Source organism: Neoarius graeffei, chromosome 19 (assembly GCF_027579695.1).
Source record: "Neoarius graeffei isolate fNeoGra1 chromosome 19, fNeoGra1.pri, whole genome shotgun sequence".
NCBI lineage: Eukaryota > Metazoa > Chordata > Actinopteri > Siluriformes > Ariidae > Neoarius > Neoarius graeffei.
In genome coordinates this window covers 59,766,455-59,791,176 of record NC_083587.1, presented here as the reverse complement: position 1 = coordinate 59,791,176, position 24,722 = coordinate 59,766,455, and the positions used below count along the sequence as shown (strand labels likewise).

The 24,722-nt window shown below is 42.2% G+C and overlaps 1 protein-coding gene across 2 annotated transcripts in view; it reads right to left on the bottom strand.

Annotated features, from left to right (window-relative positions):
- ext1a (exostosin glycosyltransferase 1a) overlaps positions 1-8,789 on the bottom strand; it is a 188,646-nt gene extending 179,857 nt beyond the window's left edge. For both annotated transcript variants that reach the window (XM_060900379.1, XM_060900380.1), the window contains exon 1: positions 7,049-8,789. In XM_060900379.1, coding sequence (XP_060756362.1) covers positions 7,049-7,968 — 920 coding nt within the window. In that variant the 5' untranslated portion in view covers positions 7,969-8,789. The remainder of the gene's footprint in view (positions 1-7,048) is intronic.
- Positions 8,790-24,722: the final 15,933 nt, after the last annotated feature.

The window sequence follows — 24,722 nt, the reverse complement described above, 5'->3', positions numbered from 1 at the left end:
GACACTAGGGAATCCCCGACTCTGTGACGTCATGTGAAAACTATTTAACGAAGCAAACCTGGCGGCCATGTTTGTTTACAAATTGTCCCGAATTCTCCATTGGGTAGAGTGACGTAATACACGTAGGATAAGCGATATGCTAACAATATCGCATGATATCAAACCAAATGAACGAAACCCGCTCGAAGGGAATAGAGCACGTTTTTAATAATTCCTGATGTTTTCCTGCTGACTAGACGTGCGTTCTCAAGATTAAAATTCTTCTGATTAATTTGTGGGTTGTTTTTTTTTTTGGTGGATGTTTCCCAGATAATATAAAGAACATTACACGGTTGTGTGAGGATAGGAAGTTTATTTTCTTGCCTACACATTCACCACTCAAAGATAAACTTCATTTATCAGGTCAAACATTTCTGCAATATCATGAGAAATCCTGTATTTGTTTTATTAAATAATTACAAGTTGCATGGAAGTTAAATGTTAAATCTTAAAATTTTGACTATTTTAAAATATTTACAATTTTTTCTCCTTTCACTCTTACCAATTGTGTAAACTAAATTATTCAGTAAATATTAAAAAAAATATATTAAAGTTATATATTTTTTGTAGACATTAAATACAATACACGGATAATCAAAGCATGTCAAAATGTCTTTGAAAAGAAATTGAAAATTGTGATGTCTTCAGGGACAAATATATAAATTAAATAAGTGGAACGATCAAAAAAAAGGTTAAAATCAGCACAGACAAAAATATTGTTAAAAAAAACCCTTTGTTCAAAGAGAGCACAAACTTTCGCACTCGCCTGTGGTTTTTTTTTTTCCATAACTCCACTCGAATCAAATCAAAAGTTATCTCCAGCTCATTAAACCAAACAGCTCTTATTCAGCGTTTTCCATCCTGATGCATAAATGAATAATAAATCCATTTCGAAAGTAAACGGAGATTGAAGGTCGTCACGGAACAGCTGTGATGCGTCTCTGGAGTCGACGCGGTTACACTGGGTCACTGCTGTGCGTGGCATGTGAACATCCCGGCGTGTTGCGGCGACAGCGAGCCAGCAGGAGACGAGAGTCTGAGGTCATGTCTCTAGGGTGCGAGGTCGTGCAGGAAGCGGTTACTCGCCGCTGACTGACTGCCATGTGGTAAACGTCCACACAGATGGCAGGAAGGCCTGCGGTCTGACGACCCTGTGGTCTGACGACCCTACACCCCTCCTCCTCCCCCCCACTGGCACTATGGGTATTATTCCTGTTAATCAGTCCGAATGCCTCGGAGCATGTTTGGGGTGGGGGGTAGTCGCAGTGCTCCGTGACTCCGAAAGAAAACAAGACGGCTGAATTTGAAATGTTTCCACAAATTTTTTTTTTTAAATTAAGTGCAATTTGACGAAATTGGATTATCATTTCAAAGTATAAAGATCAAATCGAGTGCGAGAGCGTTACACACTTTATGCCCAAACTCATCATCTTGTTTCAGTCAATAATATCACCTGCTGCTGCTGTAATCGTAAAAATGTCCTGCTCCATACTCATTAGGGCTGGGTATCACCAGATACCTCACGATACGATACTATGGCGATATTTTGCCCACGATAACGATATCACGGTACAGCAATTCTGCGATAATCGATATATTGCAAGAAATTTCAACCACATCACAATATCTGTGTCACTGAAGAAAATCAGAATTTATTGACCACTGTAAAATTACATTTCACATACTGTACATAACTACACACTCTTGCCAGACATATATTTGTCTCTATTCCACTGCTGGCAAAACCAAGAGTTGCTTCACTACAACATACAGAAAATTCCCATTTCTGTGCTAGTATTCTCAACTTTTCTGTAAGCATGGACACATCAGTGCTGCTTAACAAGCAGAATCAAATTGTTTTACGAAAACTTAAAACTTGCACTGCAGACTGCACATACATTTCAGTGCTAACACTAATATCAGTTTGTTCTTTGTAAACTTGAGAACATTTAACTTGTGCTTATTTTGCAGGAACAACACACTGACTACGTTTACATGCACGTCCAAATCGAGCTGCTGTTGGTAATCGAGCAAAGGGTCCCAGCAGGGGTGCCAGAGAAATCCAATCCTACATGCACAAGTGAAATCGGGCTATTGTGCGAGGTGCATTGTGCACCCGAGCCACACGTGGCGCTACACGCCCCATCGTGTTGGTACACTTCCAGTTGTCGTCATGAAGAGCTATAGTGTTGCCAGATACTGCTGACGTTTTCCAGCCCAAAACATGTTCAAATCCGCTAAAATGCACTTAAAACCCCCAATCTGGCAACACTAGCAGTTCCGTGTTCAAGCTGTTAGGCTTGCTCTAACAGACTATGGCTACAAACTGTCCGGCACAGACCACTGTTTTGTAAGACAACTTATTTTGCACAATAATATTTTTCTAAATAAATATATTATGTTCATTATGTCTTCTTCTTAAATCAAAATAATTAGTTTTTCTTTTGTTTCAGACATGTATTCAGACAATATTTTTCTAAAGTCCATTTTTTGCTTACAAAAAAATATTTTTTTTTGCTTACAATTTAACTTATGTCTGAATAAACACACAAAAAGTTCAATTGTTTTGTTTTTATTGACATTCTTCAGATGTTGGACATATATACATATATATACACACACACACACATATATATATATATATATATATATATATATATATATATATATATGTGTGTGTATTATATATTTTATTTATATATGTGTGTATTATATATTTTTTATATATAAAACACACACACATATATATATATATATACACACACACATATATACACGCACACAAATACAGTGACTTGTTTATGTACACAATTCACAGCTATGCAACAGCTGTACAGATGTATTTGGTGATACAGTAAGTGAGCTAAATTTTTAACAGTGCAAACAATGCCACAAAAAGAAAAGATTCATGCTGTTGTCATGATTCGTTGTCATGCCGACCGAGGCTGTTGTGTTTCCCGCTTGTGGTCTCGTCACTCGTCACTTCCGGAAGTAGCTCGACAACTAGCTCGATAGGGTATACATGCACAAAGTAGCTCGGCAGAAATCGCATAAACTAGGTCGTGTAGCTCGATTCCGAGAAATCAAGTTCGGTTCAATTTCAGCCGAATTAAGGTGTATACATGGCATTTTGAACTTCGATTTCAGTCGAGCAACGGCAGAAATTCGATTCTCTCTATGTGCATGTAAACGTAGTGACTGTTTTTTTTTCCTCCTTTCCTTTGGAATCCAAAGTGCCTCCAAACATCTGCCTTAAAGTTCGGCGGTGTCTCTAGGTTTATGTTAACAGCCATGCTTGCCTGTTTTTTTTTCCTCACTGCAACCGCCAGGGAAAAAAGAGAAGACGAAGAGTGCCTTGCAGTGAGGTAGCGGCACAGCGACACCTCGCGGAGCGGAGGTGCGGAAGTCGTACTGGATTTACAACCCGTCTGAAACATGATTTTATTATTTGAAAAAATATCGATATTCAAATTTTGAGTAGGCGGCACGGTGGTGTAGTGGTTAGCGCTGTCACCTCACAGCAAGAAGGTCCTGGGTTCGAGCCCCGTGGCCGGCGAGGGCCTTTCTGTGCGGAGTTTGCATGTTCTCCCCGTGTCCGCGTGGGTTTCCTCCGGGTGCTCCGGTTTCCCCCACAGTCCAAAGACATGCAGGTTAGGTTAACTGGTGACTCTAAATTGACCGTAGGTGTGAATGTGAGTGTGAATGGTTGTCTGTGTCTATGTGTCAGCCCTGTGATGACCTGGCGACTTGTCCAGGGTGTACCCCGCCTTTCGCCCGTAGTCAGCTGGGATAGGCTCCAGCTTGCCTGCGACCCTGTAGAACAGGATAAAGCGGCTACAGATAATGAGATGAGAAATTTTGAGTATCGATATTGAATCGGAAGACAAAGTATCGCGATATATCGCCGTATCGATATTTTTGCACACCCCTAATACTCATCCCATTCTACACTCACCGGCTACTTTAATAGGAACTTGTTCTTGATTCTAAAACCCTTGGCTGCAGGAGTGGAACCCAATGTGTTCTTCTGTTGCATGCCGAGATGCTTTTCTGCTCACCATGGTTGTAAAGAGTGATTATACAGAGCTATTACAAGTTCCTTCCTGGCTAAAAAAAAAAAAAAAAAAAAGAAAAAGCTCGACCCAATTTGCATGTTCCTCTGACCTCCATCTCTTATCAGCAAGGCGTTAAGAACCGCCGCTCGCTCACTCGATGCTTGTTTTTCGCACCATTCAATCTGTGTAAACTCTCAAGACTGCTGCGTGTGAGAACCCCAAGAGGAGATCAGCAGTTTCTGAAATACTCAAACCAAAAATACTCATCCGGCTCAAACCGACACCCACGCTACAGTGAAAGAAAGCCACACTTCACTGTGAGATCACAATTTTTCTGGTTCTGACGTTTGAACATTAACTGAAGCTCTTGATTTGTATCTGCGTGATTCTGATGCATCGTGCTGCAGTCAAGCGAGCGATCGATCAGCTGATTAGGAGAACTGCACCAAACAGCAGCAGGTGGATGGATGGATGGGTGTTCCTAATGAAGTGGCTCACTATTCGGCGTCACCCGGATGGTCATGGATCATTCCGCTCATGACTTCTCAGGGAGGGTTTTTTTTTTTTTTAATTCCTCGCCATTTTTGCCTTTGGCTTGTTCCCAACGGATCTAAATCTCCATCCTGATTTCTCTCGAGCTGCTTTGTGACAAATGACTGATTAAAAAAAAACGAATGGAATTGAATGACGACATCTCCTCTCGGGTTGCGCTATGAATAATCTGGTCATGTGACCATTCAAAAGGAATATACACAAATCCTCAGGCTGAACATCACAAACAAATTCAGGATAAAACCAAGAATTAAATAAGGGTGTTTTCACACCTGGTCCCCTTTAAAGGAACCAGACTCAGTCCTCTTTAAGTGGACCAAAAAGTGGACCAACAGAAAAAGAACTCAGTTCTTTTTGTGTTCACACTGTGAATTTATTACAAAGAGGACTGGGTTCTCTTTCTGGTCCAGTTAAGCTTTGATGGGGCCTCAGTCCTCTTTCTGCTCACACCAGGTCCTTTAGAGCCCTCAGACCCCCAGTGCACGGAATTCTGGGTAATTTTCTCTTGAATCAAAGGGCCCGTTTACACGAGGACGCTGTCGGGTAAAAACGACTAAATATTTTATCGGAAGTGCCTTTCGTCTACACGGGGACGGCGTTTCCGAGGCTGAAAAACGGAAAAAATTGAAAACGCCTTCCAGAGTGGATAAGTTAAAAACATATCCGTCTAAACTACCCAATATGCGAAACTCTGCTCACGTCGGGTACGTGTTTACGCCATACATGTGTCATATACTGTACATGCCAGCCCGGGAAGTAAGAAAGTAAGTAAAAAAGTAAGAGCATGTCTGATTACATCGATCCAACGGACCTTCAAGCTGCTCTGGCAGCTTTAATAAACGTCCAGGAGTCCTTTCAACATCTATACCGAATCTGCACATATACCGTTAATGAACAGAGGCGGGTATAGTATGCTCTTACTTTTTTACTTACTTTCTTACTTACCATAGCCAGAGTAGTCAAAGTTTTCGCGGCGCAGATGCGCAGATCAGACAAGACGGAAGACGTTGCGCATGCGTGCAGACATAGCGGAGGTCTTTCACAGCACCACCTAGCCGCCTGGCATGCACATCCAATTGAATTCCACACATTTATGCCTCACCGTATAGACGCAGGTTTCCTCCTTGAAAACGGTCGTGTAGACGCGGACAAAAGTGAGAACGAAAACGGACTTTTGCGTTTTTGTTTCAGACCGTCCCCGTGTAAAGTGGGCCAAAATGTCTGGTGCCATGCTTGCCCTGCTGTATTCTTTGATCAAAATAGTACGGATTAAGGAAAATAAAATTTATTCCAGCAGCTGTGGTAAGTTCCAAAAGGAAGTTGAGTTTCCCTGCTACAGTCACGTGACCAACTACGGCAAACGAAGAAGGTTAAACTACAGTGAAAAAGGCGAAGTGAACCCGGTGTGCTTTTTGTTCAAAATGCGCAGATTAGGCGAACCGTACCGTTGATTTTTAGCGAACCGTACTGAGACCACCTCCTGAGGTGGTCTCAGTTCGGTTCGCTTTAAAGGGGTCTGGGTACGGTTGGAGTGTTCACATATGCGCAAAAAATACTGAGTCATCGATCCGAGTTCGGTTAGATGGCTGAAAGGGACCGAGTGTGAAAACACCCTAAAATAATGCTCAGTTTGGATACCGGTCATATTCGGGAAGTAATTCAGACGTAAAACTTGAGTCAAGTTACAAAACCGAAAGCACAAAAATGAGTCCAGATGTGTCAGTTATTTAAACCCAGATGTTTCTTGGGTTCATTTCAGTCCACAGCCTGGTTCTCAGGGTTACAGAGAAGCGACAGAAATCTTTCAGTCTTGTGGTGCTGCAGTCATATGAAGCCCTCAATATAAAAAGTCTGGTTACATTACAAATGACACAAGTCTGAGATTTTGATCTGAAAGCAACATCTGGCAAGTTAAATGAACGTGGGAGGGAGCGACTGACTGACTGACTGTGTGTATTGTGTCGCCATGAAAAGGATGAACTTTTCACATCAGTAAGAACCAGCCTGATCACCAGACGTGTTTTTGAAACTGGACTGACGAGCTGAGGCATGTGGAGGTTATGAGTTGGCAGACGATCCTGGCAAATTCTATACGAAAGCCCGTGCGACATTGTGAAAGAGCTGACATTTAAATTTGGACTTAAATCAACTTTGCATAATGAGGACCAGGACCGTGAATAAAAGGCAGAACAATTCACGTTGCTGCCAGATTGTGTTCCCAGATCTTACAGATTTACTTTCAGTTGCTTTCTATCGATCAAAGCAGCTGGCTGACGTCACCAAAACGATCCCAACTTAGCGTTTGCGTGCTACCAGACGCGGCAGCAAACAGCTGATGCTGCATTTCGGAAAATAAGGACTTGTCCTAAATATAGAGATCAAACAAAGCAAAGTCCACTTACTTGTCATATTCGGCGTTGTCCCGGTCGCACCTGGCGTCCTTGTGCTTCTGCCAGTCTTTGCCGTGCTTGCAGGTGGTGAGCAGGACCACGTCCTCCGAATTATGGACATGATACAGAGCGTTCCGGGTATCCGAACCGATCCCGGTCAGATAGCGCTTCCCCTTAAATACCAGCATGTACTTCCGAAACGGTGGGATGGAGTTGTATTTCAAGTACCCCCTCTCCCCTCCTGTCCTTGGGTGATCTTTTGAGAACAGAGGAATGGAAATGTCAAAGTTGGGCCTGAAGTTCTCCGTACTGATGCTGGCCTTGGCCAACATGGCCTGGCCGATGTCGAAACCCAAGTCCTCCGTGTAATTCGGCCACGTCCCAGAGTACAAATTGAAGATCAGGTGATTCCTGCCGTCGTTCCATAAAGCCAAGTTTTGGAGCTTCGCTTTCAAATTGTGGACATACTGCGGGGACAACTGGTCCCTGTCCAGGGTGTCCAAGTTCAGGACAAACAAGCAAGCCTGTCCCGGGTCGGACGTGTAAAACCTCGAGCCCTCGATCGAAGCCAAAATGTTCTGGTAGCTCTCGGAGATCTTCTCGCCCTTCTCCTGAGGGTAAACGTAAACTTTGAAGCTGTTCTTCTTGCACAAAGAGAAGTCAAAACACGAGTCCATGCGGCACATCCGACCCTTGGATACGCCGGAAACGGCATCTCTTTTGTCCCTCGGCGACGCCGGAACATTTTCCTCCTGACCCGACGTCCGGAAAGGTTCGAGACGCTCGACGAATCTGGGCCAGCGAGGTTCCGGGCCACGCCGTTTGCTGCCACCTGGGCTCCTTTCGGCGATCTGCACCCCACCGAGGTAGAGCAGCAGGACGAAGCAGGTGCTGGTGGAGAATAAGATGAAATACCGCTTTTTGGCCTGCATGTGTCCTTCGGTCCGGGTCGAGATCTTTACCGATAGATCCAACGCGCCCTGAAGTTGTGCTCTCACCTGCTCCTACTGGGAAACACAGCCATCTTCCACCAGCCTGCAAGGGTTCAATGCTTTTCTGATCCGGTTCCCAAAGCCAGAGCATGTGGGCGACTTTGACTTCCCATGCACTCACCTCCCCTCTTCAGCAGGAACTAATGGGAATCAGTGTTGGTGTGGATGCTTATGAAGCACAGAACCATGCATCTTTTAGAGTTTAGAGTCTAGAAGCAAAGAGTAGAGAAGAAGGAAAAGATCTTCTCATGGAAAAACAAACAAATGAGGAAGAAAAAAAAAAGTCCATGGAGAAGAACCGAACCGAACCAGACCAGACCAGAGAAAGAATCTTTTACTTAGAAAGGAGAAACATTTCTCCAGCAGGTCCACAGAACCATGTTACTCAATGTCCAGCTATTTAAGCCTCGTTATACATGCTCATCTGAGACACACCGAGTCTAGAACCAGGACCGGACCGGGTTTAATCCGAACCGGTTCCTGCATTTCGGTGTTTAAAGGGAAACCAGTCCAGCAGTGGAGCGCGAGCCGACTTTGAAGTAACGTGAGATAAACTTACTCACGCGACAAGTTCTCGCGCTCGCGCCCTCCGGAAGCGTCCCGGTAAAAACGCCGCAGACGCCAAAACGGAAATAAAAGCGCCGTAAAGCGGCGGTTCGGTCCGACAACATCAAACAAGCAGAAGAAAAAGAAGAAGCGCCGGAGTTGTTCGGATTGTTTCAATGTAGCTAGCATACCAATCCCTGCACGTCGTCTGATGACGTGTCTCCAACGTCACTTCCGCAAGGGGCGGGGCTTCCTAAGCACCCATTCACCACCGGTATCGGTAAATCTGTTTATTTTGTTTTGTTTTTTGTTTTTAAATACACTATTATGATCCGAAAACAAATAAATAGTATTATTTTTATTTCAAAATCAACACGTTATTCAGGAATACAAATATTTGTGATTTACAAATAACTCGCACAGAAGCAGAGTTCCAAATTAATTCTTCCTCCATTTATATGTGCACTACGTAGGGCAGTTAAAAATGGCTTCTAAGCACTACTTAGTGCACTATCTGACCAATAAGAAGGTAATTAGGATACAGCTCGCGTTTGGATTTCTACAACTGTATTTTCTCTCACACACAGAGAGAGAAATAAATGATAGTAAATTCTGTGAATCTGCTTTATTGTAAATATTATAATTATTTTTGCTTGATCCAACTTTTGATATGTAAAAAAATGATATATTTGTTTTGTTAAAATGTGTTAACATTATTTTTTAAATAATTTAAAATATATATATTTAAATTACATTTTAAAAATTATTTATTAAAAGCCTTCCTCCTATCTGAGACTGTGATTTTCATAGTTTCAGTATATAAATGTAGTGTAACAGTGGCAAGAAGGTTCCGGGTTCGAGCCCCGTGGCCGGCGAGGGCCTTTCTGTGCGGAGTTTGCATGTTCTCCCCGTGTCCGCGTGGGTTTCCTCCGGGTGCTCCGGTTTCCCCCACAGTCCAAAGCATACCTGTCAACTTTGAGGTTTGAAAAAAAGGGATATTTCCCAGATTTTTAACTCAGAATAAGGGAAAATTTCGGAAAGTCATACCCTTCACCAAAAGTGGGTGTGTAGTTGAATGGGGGGCAATTTTCTATCTAGTATTTGTGGTTTCCTGTACTCTGGTGCATGTTGGTGATAGCCAAGACCCAAACTCAATATGCTTATGGTTTATAGAGTGCATTTGTGAATAAACTATACATTTATTTTTATTTGCTTTAAGTGGTACCAGTTATTTCCCAAATTAAGGGCTAAAATACGTATCTTATGTTAAAATAAGAAAGGTCATTATATAAGCAGTCAATAAATTCAATTCCATTGCAATTTATTATGGTTTTACCATAGTCATGGCCTTGGAACACTAGATAGATAGATAGATAGATAGATAGATAGATAGATAGATAGAGTAATAAAGAGATAAAGAGTAATATAAGATATTAAACCAAGAGTGATTTAAAATGGGTAAGTTTCAGATAGAAAATAAAATAGACAATGAGTGGATAAAACAGTTAATACACCAATTAGTTTACACTAGGCTATTTATGAGGTCTTAGCCAGGACATACTTAATGTAAACATGTGTAGCTTACCTTTGATTATTTGGGAGGCTTTCGTTTTCCCCATGCAAAATTTCTTTGCGAGGGAAGAGTCTGGGAACATTCCAGCCACGCACTTGTTGAAATCATCAAAGAAAGAGAGGCTAATGTTTTTCTTAGCTATTAGCATCGCCATCTTCACCTCAGACCTAATCAGTGTTGCCAGATACTGCTGACGTTTTCCAGCCCAAAATATGTTCAAAACCCGCCAAAATGCACTTGAAACCGCCCAATCTGGCAACACTGGACCTAATCACTTGCTCAGCCTCGCCTCCGGACGTAGTTATGTAATTACTGATGCCTGAGAGGGCGGGGACGTGAATTCATGGCCCGACTTCCTGCTGTAAACTCCTGTCAGAGGCGCGTCATGAATTCTGGACCTACCGACTTTTTTATATTGTGAAAATACGGGACTTTTATATAATGTGAAAATACGGGATATTTTCGGGAAAATAAAAAAACGGGAAGACAGCGGGAAATAAGTCAAAATAAGGGATTTCCCGGGAAAAATGGGAGAGTTGACAGGTATGGTCCAAAGACATGCAGGTTAGGTTAACTGGTGACTCTAAATTGAGCGTAGGTGTGAATGTGAGTGTGAATGGTTGTCTGTGTCTATGTGTCAGCCCTGTGATGACCTGGCGACTTGTCTAGGGTGTACCCCGCCTTTCGCCCATAGTCAGCTGGGATAGGCTCCAGCTTGCCTGCGACCCTGCATAGGATAAGCGGCGACAGATGATGGATGGCATATATATATATATATATATATATATATATATATATATATATATATATATATGGTGGTGTAGTGGTTCGCACTGTTGCCTCACAGCAAGAAGGTCTGGGTTCGAGCCCATCTGGGTTCGAGCCCAGCAGCCGGCGAGGGCCTTTCTGTGTGGAGTTTGCATGTTCTCCCCGTGTCCGCGTGGGTTTCCTCCGGGTGCTCCGGTTTCCCCCACAGTCCAAAGACATTCAGGTTAGGTTAACTGGTGACTCTAAATTGACCGTAAGTGTGAATGGTTGTCCAGGGTGTACCCCGCCTCTCGCCCATAGTCAGCCCTGCACAGGATAAACAGTTATGGATAATGGATGGATATTACATGATTGTGCGAAGATATAAAGTTTATCTTCAAGTGGGGAATGTTTTTCAACACAAGAAGATAAACTTCATATTTTCGCACCTCTGTGTAATGGATTTATATTGACACAGCCATAAAAAATACACAAGTTAATCAAAAGAATTTTAATTTTAAACTGGTTTACCATTTTAAACCAGTTGACATCCAGTCAGCAGGAAAACACTGGGAGTGACATCATCAGAGTGAAATATTGGAAATTACTGTCCATACAGGACTCTTTTTCCATGGAATCAAAATGTGTTCTATTCCCTTCTAGTGGGTTTATTGATGGCATGCAGTATTTTTATCATATCGCTTATCCTCCATGTACTGTATTACACCACTCTTCTCAATGGAGAATGAGTGTGAAATATTGTGATAATATTGCATGTTGTCAAGACAACACGACGTCGCACATCGCAGCTCATGCAAAGATCCAATGACAAAACTTTTCTGCTGCACATGTGCACAGTCATTTCTTTGTCAGCCAGGAAAGAGATAAGATGAAGCTAATCCAGTGGTACATTTAAGCACTAAATAAATAAACTGGAAACTAAAGCCGCGCTGAACACCCGAAAGGCTACCAAAACTTCACGCATATTTACAAGAGAAAAACATACCAACAGACATTGAAAAACTGGAAAAGAGACACACTGGAGACGTAAAACTTCCACACTAGCGAGTGACCGTGACAGTTTGTAAACAAACATGACTGTGAAGTTTGTTTCATTAAAACCAGAGGATTTTGAGAGAATTTTGACTGCTCGTTCGCTCCGTTGTGTGTAGCTGTTGATGTTAATTGTAAAAGTAACTAAGTAAATTAGACAGGGAAAATAATAATACCGTAAAATACCAAATAATAGCCCGGGCGATTATTTGTCTCAATCACGTAAGAGACCCGGCGCGTATTAGAGACTAGGCGGCTATTTGGAACAGGCGATTAATTCCTTCTTCACAAATACCTTCCCCAAAATCTACCTCAAAACGGGGAAAAAATCATTCTCAGATAGGCCTACTTTTAACCAGTATAACTTACAGTTTGTTTAGAGTTAGATTACAGATAGCACGGTGCCGACTTCGGGGAATTTTGAAGACGCAGAATGCATCTTCGCATGGCACAGTCGGGGTGGATAAAGGATAAATCACACACCTTTTCCTGTTAATGACTAGTTAAGCGCATGCTTTACAAAATAATCAAGAAACCACACCATTGTCTGTGCGCAGCACTGATTTAATTACTCTGCAAAGTTATGGTCACTTGCTATCACCCTCACCCATGCAGCCTCCACCCTTTGCGCTTCGCGATGTCTGTCAATCTGAAATTGCATGGAGGGCGCGACGTTGAAGCAACATAATTAGGGTGCGAAGTGTCAAACCAAAGGGTTTTTTCTTATGCTGAAAAATAAGTGACCTGCAGTGGCTACATACTGTCATCTTGCATTCTCACGTTTCTCTCCAAGACGTCTCCCTATTTGGCCGATATGAGCCTATTCCCCGAGTGAGTTGGTACGGTGGCTCGACCCCGTAGAAAACTTAAAGTTCGGATGAAAGTTAGTTGAATAGGTTACTGACTTGTAGGCCTACATGTTGCCTGCCTGACGCGTGCTTCTGCCCAACTTGCACGACAGATTACTTGTTGAAAAGGCCCCTTGGATTAGATTGGCCGCGAGCAGACTGAAATGCATGTTAGAACGCTCTCACCTTTTTTGTAAAGCGTCTTCCAGATCCGAATGGGTAAGGGCAAGTGAAATGGTATAAGGTCTTTAATAAAACTCAGTGTGTGCTTTGACGCATGCATTCGGCAATTTAGGTCGTTTAACAGAAGCAGCAGTCCAACCTTGGAAACCCGCAGTCCTCAATGTCACCACACACGCTGGCTTTCGTTGGGTATACCCAAAGGGGTGGCTAAGACATCTGTCAAAAGTTACGGAGTTGCATTCCTCAAGAAATATTACGGTAGACCAAGATTATAACATTGAAATGGCATGTTTATTATCACGTAACAAAATGTTGTAAACAGTATTATAGAAATAATTTCATTCATTCATTCATTCATATTGTTTCGGTAGAAAACTATGCAATGCAAAATCGTTTAAACACCAGAAAACCAGAAAAGTGCTGGGCCTCAAGATTCTAGATAGAACGCTCGGACGCTTTTTTTTTTTTTTAGACCCCGGCGAGTATTCGGAACCGGCCTTTATTTGTCACAACACACGCGTACACCCGGCCGTTAAAGGGAACTCGGCGGTTAATTGGAACTCGGCTATTATTTGGTATTTTACGTAATAATAATAATAATAAGAAGAAGAATAAGAATAAGAATAATAATCGGATTGACTGCGCTAACATTGGCCTTCACGAACACTACACCAGCTAGAAGGGAACTGGACTGCTGCGTTAACAGCACCAAGTCGCAGGTAAGCTCGTGTTAGCCTTCAAGAATGCTGATATGAAGAGAGTGTGTATTATAATAATAATAATAATAATAATGACTTTTTGTGGTATATCAGATATATGCCATTCAGCTACTTATCTTTGACTCTTTCATTCAGTATCATGCTAGCTGAATGGAATACAGTGGTGCTTGAAAGTTTGTGGACCCTTTAGAATGTTCTATATTTCTGCATAAATATGACCTAAAACATCATCAGATTTTCACACAAGTCCTAAAAGTAGATAAAGAGAACCCAGTTAAACAAATGAGACAAAAATATTATACTTGTTCATTTATTTATTGAGGAAAATGATCCAATATTACATATCTGTGAGTGGCAAAAGTATGTGAACTTTTGCTTTCAGTATCTGGTGTGACCCCCTTGTGCAGCAATAACTGCAACTAAACGTTTGCGGTAACTGTTGATCAGTCCTGCACACCGGCTTGGAGGAATTTTAGCCCGTTCCTCCGTACAGAACAGCTTCAACTTGGTGGGTTTCCTCACATGAACTGCTCGCTTCAGGTCCTTCCACATCATTTCCATTGGATTAAGGTCAGGACTTTGACTTGGCCATTCCAAAACATTAACTTTATTCTTCTTTAACCATGCTTTGGTAGAACAACTTGTGTGCTTAGGGTCGTTGTCTTGCTGCATGACCCACCTTCTCTTGAGATTCAGTTCATGGACAGATGTCCTGACATTTTCCTTTAGAATTCGCTGGTATAATTCAGAATTCATTGTTCCATCAACGATGGCAAGCCGTCCTGGCCCAGATGCAGCAAAACAGGCCCAAACCATGATACTACCACCACCATGTTTCACAGATGGGATAAGGTTCTTATGCTGGAATGCAGTGTTTTCCTTTCTCCAAACATAACACTTCTCATTTAAACCAAAAAGTTCTACTTTGGTCTCATCCATCCACAAAACATTTTTCCAATAGCCTTCTGGCTTGTCCACGTGATCTTTAGCAAGCTGCAGATGAGCAGCAATGTTCTTTTTGGAGAGCAGTGGTTTTCTCCTTGCAACCCTGCCATGCACACCATTGTTGTTCAGTGTTCTCCTGAAGGCCAATTTATGCTGACAACCCAGTCCTCGCAGACGGCACCGCAGATAGCGTCTGCGTAGCCCCCCCACCTTCGCAGACGCTCTGCACGCACCTCCCAAAATTTGTGACCACCCCAGAAGCCTTGCAGACAGCATCGCAGACAAGAGGGCTCTGATTGGTCCACTCTACATCCGCTGTACACGCACTTCCGCTTCCCTACTTTCCCAGTTTGGTTTGTTTTCACTACCGCCATTGTTAAAAACACGAGTGAAGATGGAGCAGCACGAAGAGCGGTTGATCGAGGAAGTGAGGAAGTACGTACATCTATATGACTCCAGTTCTAGTCATTATAAGTAACCGGAGGATAAACACTCCACTAACCACACCCACCAACTACTCCTAGTGATTTCGCGACTTCGCGCCCCCTTGCGTTGTAGCGGTGAATAACATCGCACATGCCTATTACTCCCCACTCAACGATAAATTACAACTGTCTGCGAAAAGCTGTCTGCGAAAGCCTTGTCGCAAGAGCATGCAGAGGCCTTGATGGTGGACTCATGAACATTAACATTAACCAATGTGGGAGAGGCCTTCAGTTGCTTAGAAGTTACCCTGGGGTCCTTTGTGACCTCGCCGACTATTCCACGCCTTGCTCTTGGAGTGATCTTTGTTGGTCGACCACTCCTGGGGAGGGTAACAATGGTCTTGAATTTCCTCCATTTGTACACAATCTGTCTGACTGTGGATTGGTGGAGTCCAAACTCTTTAGAGATGGTTTTGTAACCTTTTCCAGCCTGATGAGCATCAACAACGCTTTTTCTGAGCTCCTCAGAAATCTCCTTTGTTCGTGCCATGATACACTTCCACAAACACGTGTTGTGAAGATCAGACTTTGATAGATCCCTGTTCTTTAAATAAAACAGGGTGCCCACTCACACCTGATTGTCATCCCATTGATTGAAAACACCTGACTCTAATTTCACCTTCAAATTAACTGCTAATCCTAGAGGTTCACATACTTTTGCCACTCACAGATATGTACTGTTGGATCATTTTCCTCAATAAATAAATGACCAAGTATTATATTTTTGTCTCATTTGTTTAACTGGGTTCTCTTTATCTACTTTTAGGACTTGTGTGAAAATCTGATGATGTTTTAGGTCATATTTATGCAGAAATATAGAAAATTCTAAAGGGTTCACAAACTTTCAAGCGCCACTGTATATCTGATATACCACGAAAAAAGCCAGCCAATATTATTTGAATATGTCACTCAGATCTGTGATGTATTTCGTATGAAAAATCCAAGCTTTTCAACTCAAGAAGATAAACTTCATATCTTCAAGCCAACATGTGGTTTTCTTTTTATTATATCAACACATTCACAAAAACAAAAAGTCCCTAAATTTATCAAAACAATTCATCCATTGCCTCACGAGTGACAGAGATTTATGTCACGGTTTTGGTTCTCCATGTCCCAGATGGAGCTCGTACATGAAAAATACGAGTGGTGTATTTCCCAGTAAAACACTCGTGTCTATATAATATAAAAAGTTATGAAATGGAATGAATTGATTGAAAATGAAATGATTACACCCTGTTTCAATAAACCTGTTCTATTTATGACAAGAGTTTTCATGCACTTTATAGCGATTGATATATTTTTGAATATAAATTACTTTTCGTGATGTTTAAAGCATCATGTTAAGATTATTCTGTGCTTCTTTCTGACTTTAAAAATCAATGACTGAAAACGTACGTTTTCTTCACCAACACTATCACCATTCCGTAGTTCTTCTTCTCTGTGTTCCTTTTTAATACATTGTAAGACATCCAGAAAAGCACTGTATATATTATTAGAGCGGCGGCTACAGTTATCGACACCTTAACGATCTTTTGGCCGTTGCAAAAGTAGAAAAGACTTTCAATACGTAAATTGTACATGAATAATTACTCAAACTTGCACTGGGGAAAAAAATGAGTTGATTCCCGATTACTTGGCGTATCGGATCACGTGACATCGTTCCACAATTATCAACACCTTTGTCCACCATTACTGACACCGTTCCACAATTATCGACACCTTTGTCCACAGTTACTGACACCGTTCCACAATTATCGACACCGAGATGGTTATTTATAAAGATAATCGGTATGTGGTATTAAGTTGACAAAACATAGTTTTTATTTAAAAAATTTTTACACAGACTTATATTTAGTACAAATTATCTTTTATATAAATATCTGGATGTCGGTGTTTACGTAAATGAGGAAGTAATTCTAATGTTTGTAAACAAATGAACTGATAATGTTTAACCTGTCAGAAAATCTTTTTGTTCCACTTTCGAAGTATTTTGTAGATAGCATTTTATTCATCATTCGTTGTTGTTTGTATTTGTTAGGACTTGGACTGTTTTGGCCTCTAGAGGCCGCTGTTATTTCCTTTTCGTGTCATGTTTATTTTGGCCTCTAGAGGCCGCCACTGTTCCTGTGTTTTGTGTTTTTGTTAATTGCCTGTTTGTCCTGATTATCTTCACCTGTGTCCTTAATTAGTTTGTGTATTTATACCCCTGAGTTCAGTCCTCTTGTCACGGAGTCTTTGTGCTGTTAGGCAGCTGGGCCATAGAAGGTTCATGCTGCACGCTACACGTTCACGTGAAGAACCGGACCCTGGGCCATTAAACTTCATGCTTGGATGTTCACGTGTTGCGTCTGTTCTACTTTGACCGAGTAACCAACAATATGGACTCTTCGGATGACGACGATTGCCTCATTCTGCTTTTACTGAGACAGAGGAAGAGAAAAAGGAACAGAATTTGGAGCCGAGAACACTTCCTTCTGAGAGAAACCCGTGGTGAATTTCACCGAACATTCTATAATCTGCTTGACAATCCCGATGAAGAACTATTTTTCAATTATACCATTCAATTATATTTTTTCTGAAGTTTTCCCCTGAAAGCATAGAGTTATCTCCCTAGACCCGTTCTGATTGGCTGGCGCGGCGGTGACCGCATGCATTGACTGGAATTTCCATCTTCACGCCTAGAAAAAAGTGTGCATGTTCATTTCACGCGTCACGCGTGAAGTGTGCAGCGTGCAACGTGAACGCCGTTCTATGGCCCAGAGCAAGTCATGCTACGTTTTTCCACTTTTCTTTACACGCGTGCAGCGTGTAGTATGCAGCGTGCAGCGTGAACCTTCTATGGCCCAGCTGCCTTATGTTTATCTCCAGTTTCCTCTATACCGTGTTCTTTGTTTTGCACTTTGCTTTTCTTTTGGATTTAGTAGTGACTGTGTTTTGTGGATCTTCTGAGCTTTTGCATTTTTGCCTTTTTCTTTTTGAACTTTTGGATTATACTCTTTGTTTTTTTTTGTTTTGCCCTGGATTGTATATAGTGTACATAGTATAAATAAACCTTTTGATACTTTTTCTACTTCCGCCTCACGCCTCTGCATTTGAGTCATCCCCCTGGTGGCCTAGTGGGGGTTGGCTGGATCATCACACCAACAAACCAGGTTCGAATCCCAGCAAAACCCTAACAGTATTAATTTCTAGTTTTGTCGTTTACCAGTAAATGTCAACAGGTGATTGATATTGTAACCACATGAACACCCAGGTCAAAGGTCGCATCTCATTCCTCAAACCAAAATATAAAATGTCTACTGATATTGTAATATGTGGTAGATATTTACAACAAACTCCAAAAAAAAAAAATTCTAAATGGAATAGAAAAATCTGAATATTTCAAACATGTAATTTTTTATATGCTAGGAATTTAATTCTGGTCTAATTCTATTTCTTGCAATCGGATCCTCTATAAACATTCCATTCTGTTTTGAATCAGAAAAAAAAGATTATAAATCACAGCACTTTTATTTTTTTAAAGTACTTCATCTACGTCAACAATTGGCCCTTTTCCACTACCCTTTTTCAGCTCGCTTCAGCTCACTTCAGCCCGACACGGCTCGCGTTTCGACTACCAAAGAACGGCACGACTCAGCTCGCTTCAGCCCTGCTTAGCCCCGAAAACTCGCACGGTTTTGGAGTGGGGCTGAAGCGAGCCAAACCGTGCCGAGTGAGGCTGGGGGCGTGAGCAGACACTCCCCTGTGCACTGATTGGTGAGGAGGAGTGTCCTCACATGCCCACACACGCCCCGCGAGCACGCTGGGATCTGTCAACACTGTAAACCCGGAAGAAGAATAATTACGAATTACGAGAATTTCTGAAGCCTTATGCGCCTCGCCTCATCTATACGCTCTTGCCAGTATCTGTTGGCGTTGTCGGTGACAACAAGCCACAGAACCAAGACCAGCAACACTAACGACTCCATGTCCTCCATGTTTATTGTTTACTATCCGGGTCGTGAGACTACCGCTTAAAAGATCACTGATGTCACTGTTTGCGCTGCTTAACGACATCACGCGACGTCCACCCACTTTCACTAACTCCACCCAATGTGTCCACCCACTTCCAGCCAGCACGGTTCAGCGCAGTTGTAGTCGAAATGCAACTCCAACAGCCCGACTCAGCACGGCACGGCTCAGCCCGACTCAGCACGGCACGGCTCAGCCCAACTCAGCCGCGTTTGTAGTGGAAAAGCGGCAAATGTTACCCAAAGTTCGATCCATAACAGTCGTAAATGTCCCTTAATTCCACAGGGTGTCGATAATGGTGGACACCAGCAAAAGTGATTACTATTATCGACACCTCACATGACTTCTCAAACGCTTTTAGATACAAAATGGCGACTGTCGAATGAAAGCGTAAGAAACAAAGTAGGTTTGGACAAGGAGATCATGAAATATCAGTGAATTTGATGAGTAAAAACACGTCTATGATCTTTCCACCATGCTTACCTGCGATGATAACATCGGGGTTTTCTCAAGGTGCTGATCGTGCTAAAAAAATTCCATCTCAGGTAACGAGCTGTGTCATGAGACGACAAGATCAAAGGGCGAGGGCGATCTTTTGGTTGATTAATTAACCAATGATGACTGTTGTAACTGAAACTCACCTTTGTAAAATTGTTTTTTATTGGTAAATCTGAAAAGGTGTTGATAACCGTAGCCGCCGCTCTATTATTATTATTATTATTATTATTGAAGAAAACATGATGTTTTATTTGCTCATATGCAACATCTGGACACTGAACTCATAGTAGATTCCAATTTGCAAATAGCTGAACCACAATTATATCATCATTTGCATTTAAATTTTCCTATTTGGCTCTTTACACTTAGCCATAACATCTGTACTCAGCTTACTCTCTCAACTGCAAGAGAAAGAACAATGCTGGTCCTGCGAGAGTTTTTCCAAATCATCATAAAGCCATGATACTTACGCTTGACCTTGAGAAACGATTGTGTTGCGTTGCTGCGCTGCTGAGTTCAGAAAGCATTGATTCATTTCCAATCACAGCAGCTCTGAGAGTCGAGTGAAAGCTGAATCACGGGTTTGAATTCATATCGTTCTGAGGCAACGTCATTTCCATCGTAACAGCTCATTCACAGGGACTTACACAGGTACAGTACACAAACAGACTGATCTGTAACTGTTGCTGTGGTGAAGGAATGACTGCTTATTGCTGCTATAATGGAAGAGATGTTTCTGAGAAATTCCACAAGACCAAAGAGATGGTGATCGACTTCAGGACGGCTTCACGACCACTGCGTATTCTGAAAGAGGATGTGGAGGTGCTGAAGGAGGATTACAAGTACAGTGGTGCTTGAAAGTTTGTGAACCCTTTAGAATTTTCTATATTTCTGCATAAATAGAACCTAAAACATCATCAGATTTTCACACAAGTCCTAAAAGTAGATAAAGAGAACCCAGTTAAACAAATGAGATAAAAATATTGTACTTGGTCATTTATTTATTGAGGAAAATGATCCAATATTACATATCTGTGAGTGGCAAAAGTATGTGAACCTTTGCTTTCAGTATCTGGTGTGACCCCCTCGTGCAGCAATAACTGCAACTAAACGTTTCCGGTAACTGTTGATCAGTCCTGCACACGGGCTTGGAGGAATTTTAGCCCATTCTTCCGTACAGAACAGCTTCAACTCTGGGATGTTGGTGGGTTTCCTCACATGAACTGCTCGCTTCAGGTCCTTCCACAACATTTCCATTGGATTGAGGTCAGGACTTTAACTTGGCCATTCCAAAACATTAACTTTATTCTTCTTTAACCATTCTTTGGTAGAACGACTTGTGTGCTTAGGGTCGTTGTCTTGTTGCATGACCCACCTTCTCTTGAGATTCAGTTCATGGACAGATGACCTGAGATTTTCCTTTAGAATTCGCTGGTATAATTCAGAATTCATTGTTCCATCAATGATGGCAAGCCGTCCTGGCCCAGATGCAGCAAAACAGGCCCAAACCATGATACTACCACCACCATGTTTCACAGATGGGATAAGGTTCTTATGCTGGAATGCAGTGTTTTCCTTTCTTCAAACATAACGCTTCTCATTTAAACCAAAAAGTTCTATTTTGGTCTCATCCGTCCACAAAACATTTTTCCAATAGCCTTCTGGCTTGTCCACATGATCTTTAGCAAACTGCAGACGAGCAGCAATGTTCTGTTTGGAGAGCAGTGGCTTTCTCCTTGCAACCCTGCCATGCACACCATTGTTGTTCAGTGTTCTCCTGATGGTGGACTCATGAACATTAACATTAGCCAATGTGAGAGAGGCCTTCAGTTGCTTAGAAGTTACCCCGGGGACCTTTGTGACCTCGCCGACTATTCCACGCCTTGCTCTTGGAGTGATCTTTGTTGGTCGACCACTCCTGGGGAGGGTAACAATGGTCTTGAATTTCCTCCATTTGTACACAATCTGTCTGACTGAGGATTGGTGGAGTCCAAACTCTTTAGAGATGGTTTTGTAACCTTTTCCAGCCTGATGAGCATCAACAATGCTTTTTCTGAGCTCCTCAGAAATCTCCTTTGTTTGTGCCACGATACACTTCCACAAACATGTGTTGTGAAGATCAGACTTTGATAGATCCCTGTTCTTTAAATAAAACAGAGTGCCCACTCACACCTGATTGTCATCCCATTGATTGAAAACACCTGACTCTAATTTCACCTTCAAATTAACTGCTAATCCTAGAGGTTCACATACTTTTGCCACTCACAGATATGTAATATTGGATCATTTTCCTCAATAAATAAATGACCAAGTATAATATTTTTGTCTCATTTGTTTAACTGGGTTCTCTTTATCTACTTTTAGGACTTGTGTGAAAATCTGATGATGTTTCAGGTCATATTTATGCAGAAATATAGAAAATCCTAAAGAGTTCACAAACTTTCAAGCACCACTGTACCTGGGGGTTACCATCAACAGCAGACTGGACTGGAAATCCAACACGGAATCCGTATACAAGAGGACGAGCAGACTCGACTTCCTGAGGAAGCTGAGATCCTTCAATGTGTCCAGTTGGAGATCTTTTATCAGTCTGTTGTGACCAGTGTGCTTTTCTTTGCGGTGGTTTGTTGGGGGAGAAGCACTGGACCCAGTAACACCAACAGACTCAATAAACTGATAACAAAGGCTGGCTCTGTAATTGGCTGCAAACAGGACACTTTTGAGGCTGTGATGGAGAGGACGACTCTGAACAAACTGTTATCCATGATGGATAATCCTGACCACCCTCTCCATCACACACTGGACAGCAGGCTTGTAGTACTCGAGTCTGACTCATGTCCTAATTTCAAGGACTCGCGACGTGACTTGGGCATGAGCACTGATGACTCAGACTTGGACTCGTGCATTAACTGCATTCGGACTCATAAACTGGAGACGAGGACTCTGATTTTTTTCTTTATTTTTTTTGTAACATGCCATAATAATTTGGCACAAGATATTTATATGTACATAAATTTTATACTAATTTTGTGCAAGAGAATGCGCAGTCACCTGTTCATACGTCATGTTCAGGAACAAACTAACGTTAATGGTGCTAAAATGCCTGGAGAGACGCCCCTAGGATTGTCCACTTTGCTTATACAGACTTCTCGTGCAGTGGGAAGAAATGCACTGCTGTGTGTTCCATATGTAGAAGAACTATCGAGGAGACGACGGGGACGACCTCGAACTTCAATCGTCATTTGGCAAGACTCCACCCAGAGAAGGAAGTGACATGCTATGTTCATTGCTCTGTTGATAGCGGGCGTGGCTTGCTTGCTTGCTGAGCGATGAACTAGCTAGTGTTAACCATCTCTTGTGTTATTTGCTTTATTGATAGTGGGCGGGGCTTGCTGAGCGATGAACAAGCTTTTTATCTGTAGCCTGTTAAGTAAAACGGGGCAGTCGAGCAGGAACATTATGGCCCTTTTCCACTACCCTTTTTCAGCTCACTTCAGCTCGCTTCAGCTCACTTCAGCCCGACACGGCTCACGTTTCGACTACCAAAAACCAGCACGACTCAGCTCGTTTCAGCCCTGCTTAGCCCCTAAAACTCGCACTGTTTTGGAGTGGGGCTGAAGCGAGCCAAAGCGAGCCGAGTGAGGTTGGGGGCGTGAGCAGACACTCCCCTGTGCACTGATTGGTGAGGAGGAGTGTCCTCACATGCCCACACACGCCCCGCGAGCGCGCTGGGATCTGTAAACACCGCAAACCCGGAAGGAGAAGAATTACGAGAATTTCTGAAGCCTTATGCGCCTCGCCTCATCTATACGCTCTTGCCAGTATCTGTCCGCGTTGTCGGGTTGTGAGACTACCGCTTAAAAGCTCACTGATGTCACTGTTTGCGCTGCTTAACGACATCACGTGACGTCCACCCACTTTCGCTAACTCCACCCAATGTGTCCACCCACTTCCAGCCAGCACGGTTCAGCGCGGTTGTAGTCGAAATGCAACTCCAACAGCCCCGCTCAGCTCAGCTCAACTCAGCACGGCACGGCTCAGCCCGACTCAGCCGTGTTTGTAGTGGAAAAGCGGCAATAGTCCAACACAGTAGCAGAGACGCTTTCACATAAAGGTAGCAACAGATACCGTCAAATGGTGCCGTTGGAGTCTTGTTCTCGGACTCGACTCAATTTTTTTTGAATGACTTGGACTTGAATACTGGGGACTCGAGACTGGACTCGGACTCGAGGTTTAGTGACTCGACTACAACACTGTTGGACAGACAGCAGAGCACCTTCTCCAACAGACTGTTACAGCCTTGCTGTCATAGGGACCAATACAGGAAATCTTTCCGACCCCAAGCCATCTCGCCTCTGTCTGACAGAGAGAACTCTGACCTCTCTGCTGTATAGTCCTGTTTATAACCCTGGTCTTCCTGTAACTTTTACACCATCAAAGCTTATTTGTTTCCTGTCATTAATCAAATTGCACCATTCAAGTTTATTTGTTTTTATTTATTAATTTATCTTCCATTCAATACCGCGACTTTTGCACAGTTTTTTTTTATTTTCATTCATCACAGTTCTTGGTTTTAGCACTTTTAATGCACATTCACCTGTACAAAGCACATACATGTATTTATTCTTTCCACATTCACTGGATATGAGCATTCGCACGCTCTGATTGGCTACTCTACTACTAGGATATCAGCTCATATACCGTGAGTAGAGAAAAAAATGGCGGAGCATGTTCCTGAACCAGCCGAAAACGAAATAAAAACTCTACTCAAAAACAAAACCCCCAAAAATACAAAAAAAGCAACAAAATATGGAATGAAAGCATTTGATGGTAAGAACACTTTTTTTATTTTTCAATAATTATTATTAGTATTATTATTGCATTTTTCACAAATTGCTCCTGTCATTTCGCCGGTTTGTTTACATTCTAAGCGGAAATGATTTTGTCGGACGTTTTGTGTAAAGTTTTATTGATCGGATTTGCAAAAAATAAAAATAAAAAATGCTCAGTTTTTCAAAATCCAGTGAATGTGGAAAGAATAAAAGAGTTATTCCACTCAATCTCATCGTACATGGCTTATAGCTAA